General features: G+C 43.7%; 1 protein-coding gene across 2 annotated transcripts in view; it reads right to left on the reverse strand.

Moving 5' to 3' along the window:
- ttc39a (tetratricopeptide repeat domain 39A) overlaps positions 1–6,321 on the reverse strand; it is a 138,177-nt gene extending 131,856 nt beyond the window's left edge. For both annotated transcript variants that reach the window (XR_010019921.1, XM_063064336.1), the window contains exon 1: positions 6,189–6,321. Coding sequence is in view for 1 of the 2 variants with exons in the window: in XM_063064336.1 (XP_062920406.1) it covers positions 6,189–6,247 (59 nt within the window). In the remaining variant the exon portion in view is untranslated. The remainder of the gene's footprint in view (positions 1–6,188) is intronic.
- Between the last annotated feature and the right edge of the window lie 14,321 nt (positions 6,322–20,642).

Consider the following 20,642-nt stretch of genomic DNA (forward strand, 5'->3'; position numbering starts at 1 on the left):
ATGTGGAAAGGATGTATCCCATGGGAGATGTCTAGGACAAGAGGGCACATCCTCAGGATAGAGGGGCGTCCATTTAAAACAGAGATGTGGAGGAATTTCTTTAGCTAGAGGATGGTGAACTTGTGGAATTTATTAGCACAGGCAGCTGTGGAGGTCAGGTCATTGGGTGTATTTACGGCAGAGCTCACAAGGCTCTCGATGGGACATGGCATCAAAGGTTAAGGGGAGAAGGCCGGGGAATGGGATTGAACTACACACTCTCTAACCTTATTGTTTTTTAATATCTTAATGAAATTGTCATGACTCACTAACATAGAACATAGAATAGTACAGCACAGTACAGGCCCTTCGGCCCACAATGTTGTGCCGACCCTCAAACCCTGCCTCCCATATAAGCCCCCACCTTAGATTCCTCCATATACCTGTCTAGTAGTCTCTTAAACTTCACCAGTGTATCTGCCTCCACCACTGACTCAGGCAGTGCGTTCCACGCACCAACCACTCTCTGAGTAAAAAACCTTCCTCTAATATCCCCCTTGAACTTCCCACCCCTTACCTTAAAGCCATGTTCTCTTGTATTGAGCAGTGGAGCCCTGGGGAAGAGGTGCCGGCTATCCATTCTATCTATTCCTCTTATTATCTTGTACACCTCTATCATGTCTCCTCTCATCCTCCTTCTCTCCAAAGAGTAAAGCCCTAGCTCCCTTAATCTCTGATCATAATGCATACTTCCTAAAGCAGGCAGCATCCTGGTAAATCTCCTCTGTACCCTTTCCAATGCTTCCACATCTTTCCTATAGTGAGGTGACCAGAACTGGGCACAATACTCCAAGTATGGCCTAACCAGAGTTTTATAGAGCTGCATCATTACATCGCGACTCTTAAACTCTATCCCTCGACTTGTGAAAGCTAACACCCCATAAGCTTTCTTAACTACCCTATCCACCTGTGAGGCAACTTTCAGAGATCTGTGGACATGTACCCCGAGATCCCTCTGCTCCTCCACACTACCAAGTATCCTGCCATTTACTTTGTACTCTGCCTTGGAGTTTGTCCTTCCAAAGTGTACCACCTCACACTTCTCTGGGTTGAACTCCATCTGCCACTTCTCAGCCCACTTCTGCATCCTATCAATGTCTCTCTGCAATCTTTGACAATCCTCTACACTATCTACAACACCACCAACTTTTGTGTCGTCTGCAAACTTGCCAACCCAGCCTTCTACCCCCACATCCAGGTCGTTAATAAAAATTACGAAAAGTAGAGGTCCCAGAACAGATCCTTGTGAGACACCACTAGTCACAATCCTCCAATCTGAATGTACTCCCTCCACCACCACCCTCTGCCTTCTGCAGGCAAGCCAATTCTGAATCCACCTGGCCAAACTTCCCTGGATCCCATGCCTTCTAACTTTCTGAATAAGCCTACCGTGTGGAACCTTGTCAAATGCCTTACTAAAATCCATATAGATCACATCCACTGCACTACCCTCATCTATATGCCTGGTCACCTCCTCAAAGAACTCTATCAGGCTTGTTAGACACGATCTGCCCTTCACAAAGCCATGCTGACTGTCCCTGATCAGACCACGATTCTCTAAATGCCTATACACCCTATCTCTAAGAATCTTTTCCAACAGCTTTCCCACCACAGACGCAAGGCTCACTGGTCTATAATTACCCAGACTATCCCTACTACCTTTTTTGAACAACGGGACAACATTCGCCTCCCTCCAATCCTCCGGTACCATTCCCGTGGACAACGAGGACATAAAGATCCTAGCCAGAGGCTCAGCAATCTCTTCTCTCGCCTCATGGAGCAGCCGGGGGAATATTCCATCAGGCCCCGGGGACTTATCTGTCCTAATGTATTTTAACCACTCCAACACCTCCTCTCCCTTAATATCAGCATGCTCCAGAACATCAACCTCACTCATATTGTCCTCACCATCATCAAGTACCCTCTCATTGGTGAATACTGAAGAGAAGTATTCATTGAGGACCTCGCTCACTTCCACAGCCTCCAGGCACATCTTCCCACCTTTATCTCTAATCGGTCCTACCTTCACTCCTGTCATCCTTTTTTTCTTCACATAATTGAAGAATGCCTTGGGGTTTTCCTTTACCCTACTCATCAAGGCCTTCTCATGCCCCCTTCTTGCTCTTCTCAGCCCCTTCTTAAGATCCTTTCTTGTTTCCCTATATTCCTCCATAGACCCAGCTGATCCTCGCTTCCTAAACCTCATGTATGCTGCCTTCTTCCTCCTGACTAGATTTTCCACCTCACTTGTCACCCATGGTTCCTTCACCCTACCATTCTTTATCTTCCTAACCGGGACAAATTTATCCCTTACATCCCGCAAGAGATTTCTAAACATCAACCACATGTCCATAGTACATTTCCCTGAAAAACAATCATCCCAATTCACACCCACAAGTTCTAGCCTTATAGCCTCATAATTTGCCTTTCCCCAATTAAAAATTTTCCTGTCCTCTTTGATTCTATCCTTTTCCATGATAATTATAAAGGCCAGGGAGCAGTGGTCACTGTCCCCCAGATGCTCACCCGCTGAGAGATCTGTGACCTGACCCGGTTTATTACCTAGTACTAGATCTAGTATGGCATTCCCCCTGGTCGGCCTGTCCACATACTGTGACAGGAATCCATCCTGGACACACTTAACAAATTCTGCCCCATCTAAGCCCTTGGAACTAATCAGGTGCCAATCAATATTAGGGAAGTTAAAGTCACCCATGATAACAACCCTGTTATTTTTGCACCTTTCCAAAATCTGCCTCCCAATCTGCTCCTCTGTATCTCTGCTGCTACCAGGGGGCCCATAGAATACCCCCAGGAGAGTAACTGCTCCCTTCCTGTTCCCGACTTCCACCCACATTGACTCAAAAGAGGATCCTGCTACATTACCCACCCTTTCTGTAGCTGTAATAGTATCCCTGACCAGTAATGCCACCCCTCCTCCCCTTTTTCCTCCCTCTCTATCCCTTTTAAAGCACTGAAATCCAGGAATATTGAGAATCCATTCCTGCCCTGGTGCCAGCCAAGTCTGTGTAATGGCCACTACATCATAATTCCATGTATGTATCCAAGCTCTCAGTTCATCACCTTTGTTCCTGATGCTTCTTGCATTGAGGTACACACATTTCAGCCCTTCTACTTTACTGTCTTTACACTGTTTACTCTGCCTCTCTTTCCTCAAAGCCTCTCTGTATGTTAGATCTGGCTTTACTCCATGCACTTCTTTCACTGCTCTATCGCTCTGGGTCCCATCCCCCTCGCAAATTAGTTTAAACCCTCCCGAACCATGCTAGCAAACCTACCTGCAAGGATATTGCTCCTCCTCGAGTTCAGGTGCAACCCATCCAATCTGTACAGGTCCCACCTTCCCCAGAAGAGATCCCAATGATCTAAAAATCTAAAACCCTGCTCCCTGCACCAACTCCTCAGCCACGCATTTAACTGCCATCTCCTCCAATTCTAACATTGTTATCTTTCTCCTTCCCTCAGTTTAATTCAGTCTCTATCTTCAGTCTCTATCTGTAACATCGTCTATCCATTTTATTTTTATTTTCTCTCCGTGTGCTCACCGATATTGCTGCCTGTCATCGCAGCATTTCATATTTCTATTTGGCTTTGCATGAATTTAATTCTTTTTACCTTTGACATACTCTCCAGAACTATTTCTCCCATTTTATCATTGCAAACGTCCACTCTCCCCTTTTTTTGTTGATCACAACCACTCTAACAATACAAATATCAACTTCACTAAATGGTTGCATGAGACATTTTTAACTTATCAACCCATCTGTTAAGCCAATACTTTGTGTGGTAGGACGGTTTCTGCAACACCAAGTGGGATATGAGTGAAGATTGAGCAGAAAGAGAAATAAGTGGGGTTCCTTCATTAAGATGAATCAACCCAAGGACCCGTTATCATCACTGTGGATATACCTTGACCAGACAGACTTCAGCAGCTCAGGGTGGTGGCTTATCGTCATCGCATCAAGGACATTCAGGCAACAGTCATCAGTGAATGATTAAACAATAAACTGATAGTCAGGAAACAGTAGGAGTGATTGAAAGTAAATGAAGCAACTGGAGACACAGTTAATAAAGATATGAATCAAACAAAGCAAAAAGGTCAAGGCAGAAAGTGTAGAGAAAGTTTTGGATAGTTAGCAATGTTGGGTTGTGGTGAAGGAAGGTAAAGTTATTAAAAAGGAGTCGGAAAACAAACAATTTCAGTGAGCAAGTGATAAGTTATGGAGAACTCTATGGATACAGTGCAAGCATGTGATATTAATTCAATAAAATAAAAAAGATGTATTTCTTTCAGGAAATGTGTATTTGGTATTTAAGTAATTTCTGATATGCAATACAGTGAGTGTACTTTACTGCAGAGCAAACATTGATTTTGTACCCTCGTTTCCCCTGGGTTTCAGCTCCTTATTTCCAAGCCTGTTGTTGATTAAATGATATTGATTTTCATTAGCGAAATGTTATTGTTGTACAATGCAATACTGAGAATTGAGAATGCTGGACAGTGTGAATCTGCGGACTTTATTTGAAAAAAAAGACCAAGTCTGTCAACAATTTTAGGTCCTGAATCCCACACCCTTAGTCAGAAATCCTTGCAAAATACATAATGTTGAAACATGCATGAAGAATAACAAACAAGGAAAAATCTGTAGATGCTGGAAATCCCAGCAACACACACAAAATGCTGCAGGAACTCAGCAGGCCAGGCAGCATCTATGGAAAAAAAGTACAGTCAACATTTCGGGCTGAAACCCTTCAGTAAGATACTGAAGAATAACATATAGTTTACCCACAGCAACACACTTATCAAATGGGAGGCAGGGTTTGAGGGTCGGCACAACATTGTGGGCTGAAGGGCCTGTACTGTGCTGTACTATTCTATGTTCTATGTTAAATTAAAGATAAATTCCAATATGTGCCTGAGATACACCTCCCTATTTTCACAGTGATCAATCAATGACTGGTAATGACTAAGTGCAATATCAATATCACAATTTTTAGCTCATCTGATTGTGAATCAGACAGTAAAAGGCCATTGGACTAATCAATGACAACTGCCCAATAACCCAAACTTCCTTCAGCTTGGAGAATACTTTACAATAATCTCCCAAAACAGTAGCCTGTAGCTTTAATAAGCAGCTAAATAATTAGAATATTATCACCAGAATGTGAAATCTGATGCTTCAGTCAGCTGAAACTTATTAGTTTTTAAATTTCTGTGTAACTAATTTAATTTATTGAAAATTAGCTCTGAATCAGATTCAAGAAAATGAAAAGGAACAGAAATTAAATAGAAGAACAGGGAAACTTCTGTGAAAGAGAAAGTCATGGTTGGCTTCAAAGCAAACACCAAAAAGAAGAACTGAACTAAAGATACTTCCGCCGTAGCGGCTTGAGTAACTCACACAGGTAAAATAGGAAGACGACAGACTAAGCTACCGCAGAAACAATGGGATACTTTTCATTAGAAAATTGTTAGAATATAAAATAAAACAATTCCCAAATTACGGAATGCAACAAAACAGGAAATTCTGGGATGAGTAAAACAACAGAAGTGTCGATAAGATTTTTTTAAAAATCTAGATGGAAAAGTAAAGAATAAATCACGTCTAAAACACAAGAGGATTTTTGCCACAAGTCAATTTGCCGCTGTAAAACGACCCAGTGCGTCGGTGAGCTGAGATGATGGGAATGGGAGAAAATGTGGGAATTCGTGTGAACCCGCTGGGCCGAAAGGCCTGTTTTCTGCTGTGCATCTCTGCAAATCATGCTTTGCCGATAATGTAAAAGGAAATAATAAACAATAAAACGTTTATAAGATAAGCGTAGTTAAAGTAAGGACAAGTTGGAGATGGGAAAGAAATTCTTAGGGAGTGCATTCAATTTCAGAGAAACTCCATGCTAGATATTAAAGAAGTAACTATTACTTTGCATCCTGGACGATCAATCAAGTTCAAAGGGAACCAAAAGTTTAAAAACTCGGTTTTACATTTCGCATCGGCTAATCTGCATAAGTAAGTACAGAGAAGATGTTTAATCCAAGGACTTTAATAAAAATAGCAAACGCAGTTTCAGGGCGCGCGGTCCCCAGGTGAAAAGAAACCCGGGGGCAAGTCACTGTCTGCGCTCACCTCAGTTCAGCCTTGCTCTTCTGCTTCCAGAGCGATGTGAGCTTCGCAGATGCTGACATGGATTTGGAAGGCCTGTCCTGCTCCTGAGAGCGAATCACGGGAATGAACTGGCGTTGTCCTAAAGTTTGCAATAATTTCTTCCGCCCCGTGACGCGAGAAACTCCCACTTCATTGCGTACATGCCACTCCCAGACGATGCCTGCACATCAGATTCCACAGCCCTTACCGATCATGGTGGTGGTTTCGTTCCTGGACCGAACATATCTTAAAGCAAAAATCTCACAGGTTCGGAATAAATGCTTATATTTCAAATGATAAATTTTTTTTATGGAAAAATGGGCACCTTAATTGTGATTTTCATTCATATGATTACTTGAATGAAAAACAGTTAAAAATGTACGTTTCCCCGAGACTGCTGCACCGTAGAAAGGCACTCACTTAGTAGAGATTTGGAACTCATCGTTGTCTTTGCTTCCTCCTAATACATAATCATGCAGGCATTCTGATATAGGGGTTCAGCCAGAGACGTGGACATTTCCTGCCCATCCACAGATGTTGCTGGATCCGCGGAACTGCTCCGGCAGATTGCTCGTTCCTTCACATTCCGGCATCTGCAGACTCTTCCGTCTCTAGAGTTATTGTAGTTTGTTTTGGACTGATGGTACATTGGTTTCATTAAACACACACACACACGGACAGGGTGATTCTTTTATGAAAACGATCAACTTTCAGACAGGAATAGAAATGTTTCTCAAAAAGCTGGAAACCATTGTGGAAAGCAAACGAAGGGCCAGTAGTGTTCATCGTGAAATGCGCTGGTATTTACTTCAATTGTTGCACCCTGATAATATTTACCCACTATGCTTGAAGAGAACAGGACACAATATGGAGACTAGACAGAAAAATGTAGATCAGCGCCCTAGTATTGGAGGTTGTGTTGCTCTGTCAGAGGAGATATTAACCCCCTGTGAAATCTCTCGGAATTGGGGTATTACTGTCACGTGTACGGTGCTTAGATACAGTGAAACGATTGTCTTGCAGATTGTTCATACTTTATCCATCACTGTTATTGTTTGTCCTTGTTCTAACCCAATGCACTGTGCAATAATCAAGACAACGTGCAGTGCAGGTAAACAAGTACAAGGTCATAAAGAGGTAGATTGTGCTGTCAAAAGTCCATTTTATGGTACATAGAAACATAGAAAATAGGTGCAGGAGTAGGCCATTCGGCCCTTTGAGCCTGCACCGCCATTCAGTATGATGATGGCTGATCATCCAACTCAGAACCCTGTACCAGCCTTCCCTCCATACCCCCGATCCCTTTAGCCACAAGGGCCATATCTAACTCCCTCTTAAATATAGCCAATGAACTGGCCTCAACTGTTTCCTGTGGCAGAGAATTCCACAGATTCACCACTCTCTGTGTGAAGAAGTTTTTCCTCATCTCGGTCCTAAAAGGCTTCCCCTTTATCCTTAAACTGTGACCCCTTGTTCTGGACTTCCCCAACATCGGGAACAATCTTCCTGCATCTAGCCCGTCCAATCCCTTTAGAATTTTATATGTTTCAATAAGATCCCCCCTCAATCTTCTAAATTCCAGCAAGTATAAGCCTAGTCGATCCAGTCTTTCATCATATGAAAGTCCTGCCATCCCAGGAATCAATCTGGTGAACCTTCTTTGTACTCCCTCTATGGCAAGAATGTCTTTCCTCAGATTAAGGGACCAAAGCCGCACACAATACTCTAGGTGTGGTCTCACCAAGGCCTTGTACAACTGCAGTAGAACCTCCCTGCTCCTGTACTCGAATCCTCTTGCTATGAATGCCAGCATAACATTCTCCTTTTTCACCGCCTGCTGTACCTGCATGCCCACTTTCAATGACTGGTGTATAATGACACCCAGGTCTTGTTGCACCTCCCTTTTCCTAATTGGCCATCATTCAGATAATAATCTGTTTTCCTGTTTTTGCCACCAAAGTGGATAACCTCACATTTATCCACCTTAATTTGCATCTGCCATGAATTTACCCACTCACCTAACCTATCCAAGTCACCCTGCATCCTCTTAGCATCCTCCTCACAGCTAACACTGCCACCCAACTTCGTGTCATCCGCAAACTTGGAGATGCTGCATTTAATTCCCTCATCCAAGTCATTAATATATATTGTAAACAACTGGGGTCCCAGCACTGAGCCTTGTGGTACCCCACTAGTCACCGCCTGCCATTCTGAAAAGGTCCCGTTTATTCCCACTCTTTGCTTCCTGTCTGCTAACCAATTCTCCACCCACACCAATACCTTACCCCCAATACCGTGTGCTTTAAGTTTGCACACTAATCTCCTGTGTGGGACCTTGTCAAAAGCCTTTTGAAAATCCAAATATACCACATCCACTGGTTCTCCCCTATCCACTCTACTAGTTACATCCTCAAAAAATTCTATGAGATTCGTCAGACATGATTTTCCTTTCACAAATCCATGCTGACTTTGTCCGATGATTTCACCGCTTTCCAACTGTGCTGTTATCACATCTTTGATAACTAACTCTAGCATTTTCCCCACCACCGATGTCAGGCCGATGTACCAGAGGACCATTCTAATAGTCTTATGACAGTGGGATAGAAGCAGTCCTTGAACCTAGTAGTACATGCTTTCAGGCTTTTGTATCTTCTGCACGACGGAACAGGGGAAAAGAGAGAATGTCCGGGGCTGTTGGGTTTGATTATATGCTGGATGCTTCACTTAGGCAGCAAGAAGTATCGACAGAGTTTGTGGAGGGGGAGCTGGACCCTGTCATGTAAGTTTGCGTGATTCTTGATGGATGTAAAAAAATCTCAAGACATTATTTCAGAAAGAGCCAATCCGGCATCGTGGAAAATGTGTATTCTTCAAATGATTTTGACCATATGACCATTTTCACCCTGCCCTTTATGGGTGCTTGCCGTGCAAAAATTGACCACCACTTTTTATACATTGCATCAGTAACCACACTGCATTGGCTGAAAAGTACTTTGGGATATCATGAAAGGTGCACGAAAGGTACCAATAATTGCAACATTTTACTTTCCCGCAGATTGTCTTAAGTTCCTATTAGCTAAAGTGCTTTTGGGCACTTTAACATCTCTTTCTTTCCTTCAATAACTGATGCTCCTGGAAGACAGGTTACAATTGTGGTTATTTCGTCATAAGGCACGAAACTGCAGTTATCTCCACCTTTACCCGTTGCCTTGCAGATACTTGTTATTATTTCGACGTGTATCATGGCAGAACTAATTTAATTCTAGCTTGTAGGCTAACTGGTTTTGTTAGTTTAAGAAGGCTATTGCACAAGGTAGAAAGGCTATTTATAGTTGATGAATTTTGATTGGGCAATTCATTTGTCAATCAGCCTGGCAACCATATAGACATAAATGAGAGAATGGTGGTATTTTTCGGAGTTGAGGAGAATCCCTCTTGTTAATAGCAGAAGCTGTGTGGTTTCTGGCACATTTAGTTCCTCTGTTCTCTAAATACTTTGTTCTTCAAACTGTTTACTTGAGCCCACGCATACGCTCTGCAAATTAGTAACAAGAGTTTGTTACGCAAACACGAGGAAATCTATAGATGCTGGAATTTCAAGTAACACACATAAAAGTTGCTGGTGAACGCAGCAGGCCAGGCAGCATCTCTAGGAAGAGGTACAGTCGATGTTTCAGGCCGAGACCCTTCGTCAGGACTAACTGAAGGAAGAGCTAGTAAGAGATTTGAAAGTCGGCGGCGGGGCGGAAGAAGGGGAAGATCTGAAATGATAGGAGAAGACAGGAGGGGGAGGGATGGTGCCAAGAGCTGGACAGTTGATTGGCAAAAGGGATATGAGAGGATTATGGGACAGCCCCATAATCCTCTCATATCTCCCTGCTCCCTCTTTTCTTTCTCCCTAGGCCTCCTGTCCCATGATCCTCTCATATCCCTTTTGCCAATCAACTGTCCAGCTCTTGACTCCATCTCTCCCCCTCCTGTCTTCTCCTATCATTTTGGATTTCCCCCTCCCCCCCACTTTCAAATCTCTTACTAGCTCTTCTTTCAGTTAGTCCTGACAAAGGGTCTTGGCCCGAAACGTCAACTGTACCTCTTCCTATAGATGCTGTCTGGCCTGCTGCGTTCACCAGCAAATTTTATGTGTGTTACGAAAGTTTGTTAACTGGCCCAGAGCTAATTTTTTAAAAACTTGTCAAGTAGAAAGGGATGGCCACCATATTTATCTACGTATAACTATGTAATTTATGAAACATCAGTCTATAAATGAAACAGGCTTTCAGGAAATCCGACTGACACTGATCGCCTCAGTCACCTTATCCCGGTTAGCACGTGACTTTTGGGATGCCCTTAATTAATTAACAAATTGTCGCTCGTTAGAATAATTTGTTACATTTTGTTGTTTGGATTATATAAATGTCACTAACTAAAGTGGATTCAACTTTTGGCCCCTGCTCCTTTTCAATTAACTCTTGCTAGGAGTCACACACTTGCTTATTTTTCCATCTTGACACAGCAAGAGTTAAAAAGTTACTAGTCGATGGCAGAGGTATGGTGCGATGTGGAACAATGGTTACAATATTAACGCTGCAGGTTAGTGCGCTGCCACTTTGTGGCTTTATACGTGAAATAAGTTTTAAAGGGCATTGTGGCGTTAGCTAGATGATGGCCCACACCAAAATCGTCATTACTTATAAGGGAAAGTCTGCAGATGCCGGAAATCCAAGCAAAACACACACAAAATGCTGGAGAAACTCGGCAGGCCAGGCAGCATCTATGAAAACAAGTACAGTCGACGTCTCAGGGGTCCTGCCGAAGAGTCTCGGCTCGAAACGTCAACTGTACACTTTTCCATAGAGGCTGCCTGGCCTGCTGAGCTCCTCCAGCATCTTGTGTGTGTTGCTCATCATTACAATCTTCTTACTGCACAGATTCTTCACCTTTACCACCAAAAAGAAAGATGACAGCTAATATTGTATCACATTGCAGTGACATTTTACCATCTGCAAAAGGATTTAACTCCTCTTGTTTGTACAAATCGTTTTATTTATATTCAGTTTTTAAATTAAATGGACTGAAATAGTTTTTTGATGCTATACACAGTGCTTTGATTGCCAATCACATTTTATTCACTTAAAATTGTGTTCAAACAAAATAAGCAATATCAGGAAAATAAATATATAACAGCAAAATAGTTCATTTACAGGCTTCAAGATTGATGAATGGTTTGTCTGGGAGGAAACAGCTGACTTGATCAAATGCATTTGATTACATCAAATGTATTACGCAAGCAGGCGGATTCTGACTTTGCCACAATTGAGAGCAATGCCAAAATAAAACCAAACAAATCATTAGCCAATCTACTGTATTTTGAATAAACTCTTGTTGGGCTTCCAGCCGGGTACAGGTATTGATTATAACCGATGTTTCAATGACAAACTCTGCTATCTTCATCAAGGATGATGCCTGGGCTTGGTGGTATTTATACCCCCAGAGTCTGTCCATTCTGATTGGTTAATCCTCATCCAATCAGGTTCCCCTCCCCCCCATGAGGACTAACCAATCAGAATGGACAGACTCTGAGCGTATAAATACCACCCAACTAGACATGCCCTTGTGAAGGCGGCAAAGATTGTCATCAAAGCATCAGTGATAATCAATACCTGTATCCAGATGGAAGCCCAAGAAGACTTTATTCATCATGCATGCCGGAAAAGCATTAGATCCTTTTTCTACTGTATTTTGTTGTAACACATTACTATAAAGTATAGGCTAAACAAAGAAATTAACCATAAAGAGGTACTACCATCTCCAGATCACACATCATTCCAGTGTGCAGATATTTCTTCAAAAGGTGGTTTCACCTTACATGACAGTACTGTGCTGGTATCTTCAAAACACAGAATTCAAATACAAATGGAAAATAAATGCTGCCCTCGTCTAACATACAAAAAAATAAGCAGTATACACATAGTTTCTGGAGTTCACAAAGAGTCCCACGTCCATAAAAAACAATCTGAGATATTTACCAGGAGCACTGCGTATGCAAGGCTCTTCGCGTTGTCAATGATCCCTCCCATCCATCCAACAAACTTTGACCAAACCCCCCCTGGCACCTAACATTAGGCAGTTGATACTGTCGCATTAGGACAAGGACTGTTAGGATTGAAAACAGCTTCTTTTCCCTCCCCCCATCCCCCAGGGCAAGAGACTACTAAACTCCCTGCCACCACCCAGTTCTCACCACGTATGAAGCACCAGTAGCATTATACTGTTTACTTTTGAAACTTGCGTCATAATTGCAGCTTATTATCTGTGGTATTGCTGCTTTATGTATTCTGCGTGTACTGTATGTACTGTGTTGTTCACCTTGGTCTGGAGGAATGTTGTTTCATTTGTTGGTATACACGGATACACTGAAGGAAAATGAACTCGAACTTGACCAACTTCTATTTAATATCCAGAAAGTAAACAGTATGTGGTTCTTAATTTCCAATAACATAACCTTTGCCTAATAATTAACCTTAGCATTGTTGGACAGTTTGGAGAAGGCGGAAATTGAGTTGATGCAAGTTGGAGTCAGATTTTGCTCGACCCCAGTGATATGGTAGGGAAGGCAGCAAGCCTTTCTGCAGTGTATCAAAGATATCATGTCCACAAATTGCCTTGAAACTTGTGACAACCAACAAAGCCTCGCCCCTCAGAGTTGTAACAGTTGCAAAGGTAACAATAGTTTCTAAAATGTCACAGAAATTCAAAGACATTGATATTGGAATAAAGAATTGAAAAATGTTAAAAATAAACTACTAATGTAGTTATTTGCTCTTACTATAGTTTCCCACTTATTCAATCTAGTCATAGTCATAGTCTTACTTTATTGATCCCGGGGGAGATTGGTTTTTGTCACAGTTGCACCATAAATAAAAAATAGTAATAGAACCATAAATAGTTAAATAGTAATATGTAAATTATGCCAGTAAATTATGAAATAAGTCCAGGACCAGCCTATCGGCACAGGTTGTCTGACCCTCCAAGGGAGGAGATGTAAAGTTTGATGGCCACAGGCAGGAATGACTTCCTATGACGCTCTGTGCTGCATCTCGGTGGAATGAGTCTCTGGCTGAATGTACTCCTGTGCCCACTCAGTACATTATGTAGTGGCTAGGAGACATTGACCAAGATGGCATGCAACTTAGACAGCATCCTCTTTTCAGACACCACCGTCAGAGAGTCCAGTTCCATCCCCACAACATCACTGGCCTCATGAATGAGCTTGTTGATTCTGTTGGTGTCTGCTACCCTCAGCCTGCTGCCCCAGCACACAACAGCAAACATGATCGCACTGGCCACCACAGACTCGTAGAACATCCTCAGCATCGTCCGACAGATGTTAAAGGACCTCAGTCTCCTCGGGAAATAGAGATAGCTCTGACCCTTCTTGTAGACAGCCTCAGTGTTCTTTGACCAGTCCAGTTTATTGTCAACTCATATCCCCAGGTATTTGTAATCCTCCACCATGTCCACACTGACCCCCTGGATGGAAACAGGGGTCACCGGTGCCTTAGCCCTCCTCAGGTCTACCGCCAGCTCCTTAGTCTTTTTCACATTAAGCTGCAGATAATTCTGCACACACCATGTGACAAAGTTTCCTACCGTAACCCTGTACTCAGCCTCATCTCCCTTACTGATGCATCCAACTATGGCAGAGTCATCAGAAAACTTCTGAAGATGACAAGACTCTGTGCAGTAGTTGAAGTCCGAGGTGTAAATGGTGAAGAGAAAGGGAGACAAGACAGTTCCCTGTGGAGCCCCAGTGTTGCCACAGTGTTGCAAGCACACGTACTGTGGTCTGCCAGTCAGGTAATCAATAATCCATGACACCAGGGAAGCATCCACTTTCATCGCTGTCAGCTTCTCCCCCAGCAGAGCAGGGCAGATGGTGTTGAACGCACCGGAGAAATCAAAAAACATGACCCTCACAGTACTCGCTGGCTTGTCCAGGTGGGCGTAGACACGGTTCAGCAGGTAGACAATGGCATCCTCAACTCATAGTCAGGGCTGGTAGGCGAACTGGAGGGGATCCAAGTGTGGCCTGACCGTAGGCCGGAGCAGCTCCAGAACAAGTCTCTCCAGGGTCTTCATGATGTGGGAGGTCAATGCCACCGGTCCGTAGTCATTGAGGCCGCTGGGGCGCGGCGTCTTCGGCACAGGGATGAGGCAGGCTCTGAACCAGATAAATAGAAATCTATTCCAAAGATGAGAACAAGAGCCTGTCTTATGATAACTACACTAGTGACCAAGCAAATTCCTAAACAACTGCAATGAATGAACCTTGTGACCCTTGCTCGGGACTTTGAACAAAGCTGCCATCATCATTAAGTGCCCTGTCATATGGCATGGACGATCAAGGTCTTTGACCATGATTGTTCTTGGCAAATTTTTCTACATACGTGATTTGCCATTGTCTTATTCTGTACCTCATCAAAAATAATGTACTGAATGCAGTGCCCAGCCTGAGACGCAGTATTGCTTTATTCAGTCTCCAAGGATATTCTTGATTTGTCTATTGATTAATTCTCATTCCATTTTGATCATCTGCTTTTGGACTCTTTCCAATGATGTCCAATGTAAGCTGTAGCAAAGAATCTTATTTTCTAATGTGACGAAAAACCAAGTTATCAGAAGATTGATGCTAATGAGAGAGAGATAAGGGAGACAATGGAGAAACGTTCAAAATGTTAATGAGAGAGGAGAGATTGATAACGAAAAGAGACACAATTCAGAATATTGACAGACCGGTTGCTTTGAACCTGAACTGTTTGAAGTTTGATGGACAGGCGATACCCCAGCAGGAGGATAAAAAGAACAGGTTCGCTAAGGCACGACAGACTCCACGAGGTCACGAGATAACGAGACCCTGGAAGAGCGGTGTGCCCCCACAAGTTGGTAGGAGTTTGGAGGTCTGGTTCGCGGGAACCGACCATAGACGCACAGGGTGAAAAAGTACGATCGGTGGGAACCTGGTGTGTGTGTCCGCCCTTGCCTGGGTGCCAGGTTCACCGCGGAATAACGGTCGTATCCGGAACGGAGGGGTCACAGTCGGTGACCACAGAAGACATAAAAGGGTCCACCCAAAAGCCAACTGCGAAGAACATTAAAGTTCTGCTTGAATCAAATTTGCATTCTCTCTCTCTCTACAACAGCACAACAGCGATTATTGCGAACTGTACTAAGCTGAACTGAACTCTGCATCACTTGAGACTGATCATTTTACCCCTAGACTGCGATAGAGCTTGGTTGATTCCTATTACCCTAGTTCTGTGTACACGTGTGTTTTATCTTTGCTAACCTGTTGCATTTATATCCTTACGATTAGAGTACTGTGTTACTTATTTCTTTAATAAAACTTTATCAGTTTCTAGTAAACCAGACTCCAACGAGTGATCCATTTCTGCTGGTTTGGCAACCCAGTTACGGGGTACGTAACATAAGTGGGGGCTCGTCCGGGATTTTGAACGCCAAATTTGGGACTGGGTAAATTGATTGGGTTAAAATTCCCGAAAGAAAGAAATGGCAAACAGCAGAAATGGAGATTGAGGAATTTCTAAAGGCGCCAACCTTGGAGGCATTAGAGGATGTCAGGAAATCAGAATTGGCAACTGTTGCAAAACAGTTGAATCTTTTTAAGGGGAAGTCGACCATGAGGAGAGCGGAGATGCACAGAGCTATCACTGAGCGTTATGTATCTAAAGGTGTGTTTCCCCAAGGGGAGCTGGAGGTGGTATCTATGGGCAAACCTGGTGGAGAAGCAGTACAGCTGCAGATGGAAAAACTGAGACTCGAGCACGATTTCCGGGTAAGGCAGCTAGAACAAGAAGAGAAACAGTTAGAACGGCAAGAGAGAGAGAGGCAGTTAGAGTAACAAGAGAGAGAGAAGCAGAAGGAACAGGAATTTGTGCTGGAGAAGTAAAGGATGACGATAGCGCAGAGCCCCATGCCAAACCAAGGTGGTGGGTTCAGGGCGACCCAGGAGGTTAGGCTGGTTCCCCCTTTTGAGGAGGCCAATGTTGATTGGTACTTTCTACATTTTGAAAAAGTCGCTGCAAGTCAGGACTGGCCGAGGGATAAGTGGGCTGTTTTGCTTCAGAGCGTACTTAAGGGGAAGGCTCAGCAAGCTTACTCGGCATTGTCTGCAGAAGGTGCCCAGAGGTATGATGTGGTGAAAGAGGCGATACTCAGGATTTATGAGTTGGTCCCGGAGGCATACCGGCAGAGGTTCCGGAATGTAAGAAAGCAGTGGGGCCGCACATATTTAGAGGTTGCCCGTGAGATGCAGATGTATTGTGAGCGTTGGTGCGCCTCGAAAGGGGTCACTGGGGATTATGACAGACTGCTACAGCTAATACTAATTGAGCAGTTTAAAGGTTGTGTCCTGGAAGGTATGAGGTCCTACCTAGATGAGAAAGAGGCAGAAACCTTAGCCGCACAAAGCGAAGTTTACCCCGCGTAAAATCTACCAGAAGGGTAGTCAAGCGGGCGGAGAGAGTCCGCCAGAAAAGCCAGAAATTAAGCCGGGGACTAGAGAGAAGGATAAGGAAGACCGGGAGCAGCTTGGTAGGAAGTCTCCTGGGGTCATATGCAATGATTGTGGGAAAGCTGGTCACTTTGCATCCAGGTGCTTTGCCCCAAAGAAGAAGACGGGGAAAGGAAAAACGACAATTCCGACTGCTGTATTGAGCTGGCAAACAAACCGCTAGGGGGGAAGAGGTCTGATAAAGTTCAGGAAGGGCGCGAGAAGTTTATTTCAGCCAGATTGGTGTCGGTGAAGGAGGGGTTAAACCCGGTTCCAGTACGGATCTGGAGAGACACTGGGGCTTGTCAGTCATTGATCTTAAAGAGTGTGTTAGACTTTAGTTCAGAGACCCGGACTGGGGAGGTCAGGGTGATAAAGGGCATTGGGAAAGGGACTGAAGCAGTACCTTTGCACCAGATATACCTAAAAAGCGACTTGGTCTCCGGACCTGTCACGATAGGAGTGAGGCCCGAATTACCAATGGATGACGTGGAGGTCTTACTCGGTAATGACCTTGCAGGCGGAAATGTGTACCCAGCAGTAAAACTGACAAGCACTGAAGCCCCGCCCATGGACTCACAGGTTTATCCCGTTTGCGCAGTGACTCAGCGCATATCCAGAAAGGCTGCCGAAGTGAATATAGATTTAGCTGAGACGTTTTTACTAGCCTTGTACCAGGAGGGGTTAGAAAGTGAGAAGAAGGAGCATAGTGGAATGGAAGGAAGTGAGCGAGTTGAGGTAGACTTATCATTAGCAAGGAAGGAATTTATACAGGCACAGGAACGAGACGAGGAGCGAATGGTTTTGACGGAGACAGCTCTCTCTGAAGCAGAATTAAAAAGGGAGCCAGTGGGCTATTATGTGAAGGAGGGAGTACTAAGGAGGAAATGGAGACCAAATACCGTGCCCGCAGATGAGGAATGGAGGGTGGTGCACCAGGTGGTAGTGCCGAAAATTTATAGGGGCGAGATTTTTAACCTGGCCCACAAGATACTCCTCGGTGGACATTTTGGGGTGAGGAAATCAGTCGATAGAATCATGAAAGAGTTTACTGGCGGCAAAGGAGGAAGGATGCTATTGACTATTGTAGACGTGAGCAGACACAGTTACAGGCTATTGATATGCTAACAGCTTGCCACGATAAGCGAGCAGACCTAGTCGGTGTTATCACGAAAATTAACGAGGCTAGGGTGCCACCTGATAAGGGGAAAACCCATTTTGAAAAGATAAGTATGGTGCCGACCAGATGGGAGAACTCTATTGTTTTGGCCAGCTTTGCTGATAAGGTCTCTCCCTTAACCTCCTGAACAGAGCGAGCCGCTGAGAAAGCTAATTAACCAGCACGCAGACGTATGCCCGGATGTCCCAAGGCAATGCAAAGAGCCGGTACATGGTGTTGTCACATCAGGTCAGCCTAGTAAGCAACACCCCTACAGGATGACTAATTCAGTGATAAAAGGGCTAAAGAACGCAAAGCGTATATTGAGGATTTAGTGGTCTGGAGTGATACGTGGGAGGAACACATTGTGGAACTGTTTAAACGGCTGTTTGAAGCCAGCCTGACAGTGAACTTCGCAAAAAGTGAATTCAGCCACGTGAAGATCACTTATCCGGGATTTGTGGTAGGACAGGGGCAGCTGGCACCGATGTAGGCTAAGGTGCGGGCTATCTCTGAAGTCCCCACCCCGACAGACAAGAGAGCCCTGAGAAGGTTCTTGGGGATGGTGGGGTACTATTGGAAGTTTTGCAAAAACTTTGTGGATATTACCCTCCCTCTTACTAAGCTCTTGCCAAAGAATGCGAAGTTTGTGTGGGACGACCTTTGTTATATTAGTCGGGAATGGAAACCACTGATAATTTACACTGATCACAACCCATTAGTGTTTTTGGCCACTATGAAGGATAAAAACAAAAGGTTACTAAGTTGGAGCCTGGTCTTAGAGGAACTTGATATTAAAATAAAACATATAAAAGGAACGGAAAATGTGATTGTTGACTGTCTGTCAAGGTGTTGACAACTTAAAGTTCTTTGTATTAGCCGAATAGCTGATGACCCTGTATATTAGTGTGTATCTAATAATGTATTTATGCCCATAATTTTTACCCCAGTAAAAATCCTTTGAAGGATAGGGGTGTGATGAAAAACCAAGTTATCAAAAGATTGATGCTAATGAGAGAGAGATAAGGGAGACAATGGAGAAATGTTCAAAATGTTAATGAGAGAGGAGAGAGAGATAACGAAAAGAGACACAATTCAGAATACTGACAGATTGGTTGCTTTGAACCTGAACTTTTTGAAGTTTGATGGGCAGGCAATACCCCAGCAGGGGGATAAAAAGAACAGGTTCGCTAAGGCACGACAGACCCCACGAAATCATGAGATAACGAGACCCTGGAAGAGCAGTGTGCCCCCACAAGTTGGTAGGAGTTTGGAGGTCTGGTTCACGGGAACCAACCATAGATGCACAGGGTGAAAAGGTATGATCGGTGGGAACCTAGTGTGTGTGTCCGCCCTTGCCTGGGTGCCGGATTCACCGCGGAAGAATGGTCTTATCCGGAACGGAGGGGTCACAGTCGGTGACCACAGAAGACATAAAAGGGTCCACCCAAAAGCCAACTGTGAAGAACATCAAAGGTCTGCTTGAATCAAACTTGCATTCTCTCTCTCTCTCTCCAACGGCACAACAGCGATTACTGCGAACAGTACTAACCTGAACTGAACTCTGTGTCACTTGAAACTGATCATTTTACCCCTAGACTGCGATAGAGCTTGGTTGATTCCTATTACCCTAGTTCTGTGTACATGTGTGTTTTATCATTGCTAACCTGTTGCATTTATATCCTTACAATTCAGAGTACTGTGTTACTTATTTCTTTAATAAAACTTTATCAGTTTCTAGTAAACCAGACTCCAACGAGTGATCCATTTCTGCTGGTTTGGCAACCCAGTTACAGGGTATGTAACACTAACTTGGCACAATATAACCCTCAGTATCATACAACAAATTCAATAATTTCAGATAAACAGTCTTTCTAGTTTATATCAAAACTGGCTAATTTATAAAGAAAGATTGAGCAGATAGAGGAATAGAGACATACAGCATGGAAATTTGGGCTCAATTTGTCCATGCCAACTGTGTTGCCCAGTGAGCTGGTCCCATCTGCTTACACTTGGCCCACAGCCCTCTAAAACTCTCCTATCCATGTACTTAACTCGATGGCATTTAATGTTGCTAATGTTATATGCCATTTAGATAAATGCATTGATAGAAGAGCTTCACCTTAACCATTATTTTTGGCTGCTCATTCCAAATAAGCAGCACTCTGTGTGTGAAGAGGTCACCCCTGATTTCCCTTTTAAATCTTCTGTCATTGATCTTAAACCTGTGCCTTTCTGTGGAAAACGACTGTGATTACACCCTGTCTATGCTCCTTATGATTTTGAATACCTCCACCAGTTCAATCCTCAATATTCTACCCTCCAGGGAAGAAAGTCCTAGTCCACGCAATCTCTCAGGCTCCAAGTCTAAGCAACATCCTGATAAATCTGTTCTTCGATGTTCTTTTTAGTCATAGTCATAGTAGTCATAGTCATTATGTATTGATCACGAGGGAAATTTGGTTTCATTACAGTTGCACCAACCATGAACAAAGTATAAATATAGCCATATAAAACCATAAATAATTAAATAATAATATGTAAATTATGCCAGGAAGTAAGTCCAGGACCAGCCTATTGGCTCAGGGTGTCTGACCCTCCAAGGGAGGAGTTGTAAAGTTTGATGGCCACAGGCAGGAATGACTTCCTATAACGCTCTGTGCTGCATCTTGGAGGAATGAGTCTCTGGCTGAATGTACTCCTGTGC

This window comes from Mobula hypostoma, chromosome 12 (genome assembly GCF_963921235.1).
Source record: "Mobula hypostoma chromosome 12, sMobHyp1.1, whole genome shotgun sequence".
Taxonomy (NCBI): domain Eukaryota; kingdom Metazoa; phylum Chordata; class Chondrichthyes; order Myliobatiformes; family Myliobatidae; genus Mobula; species Mobula hypostoma.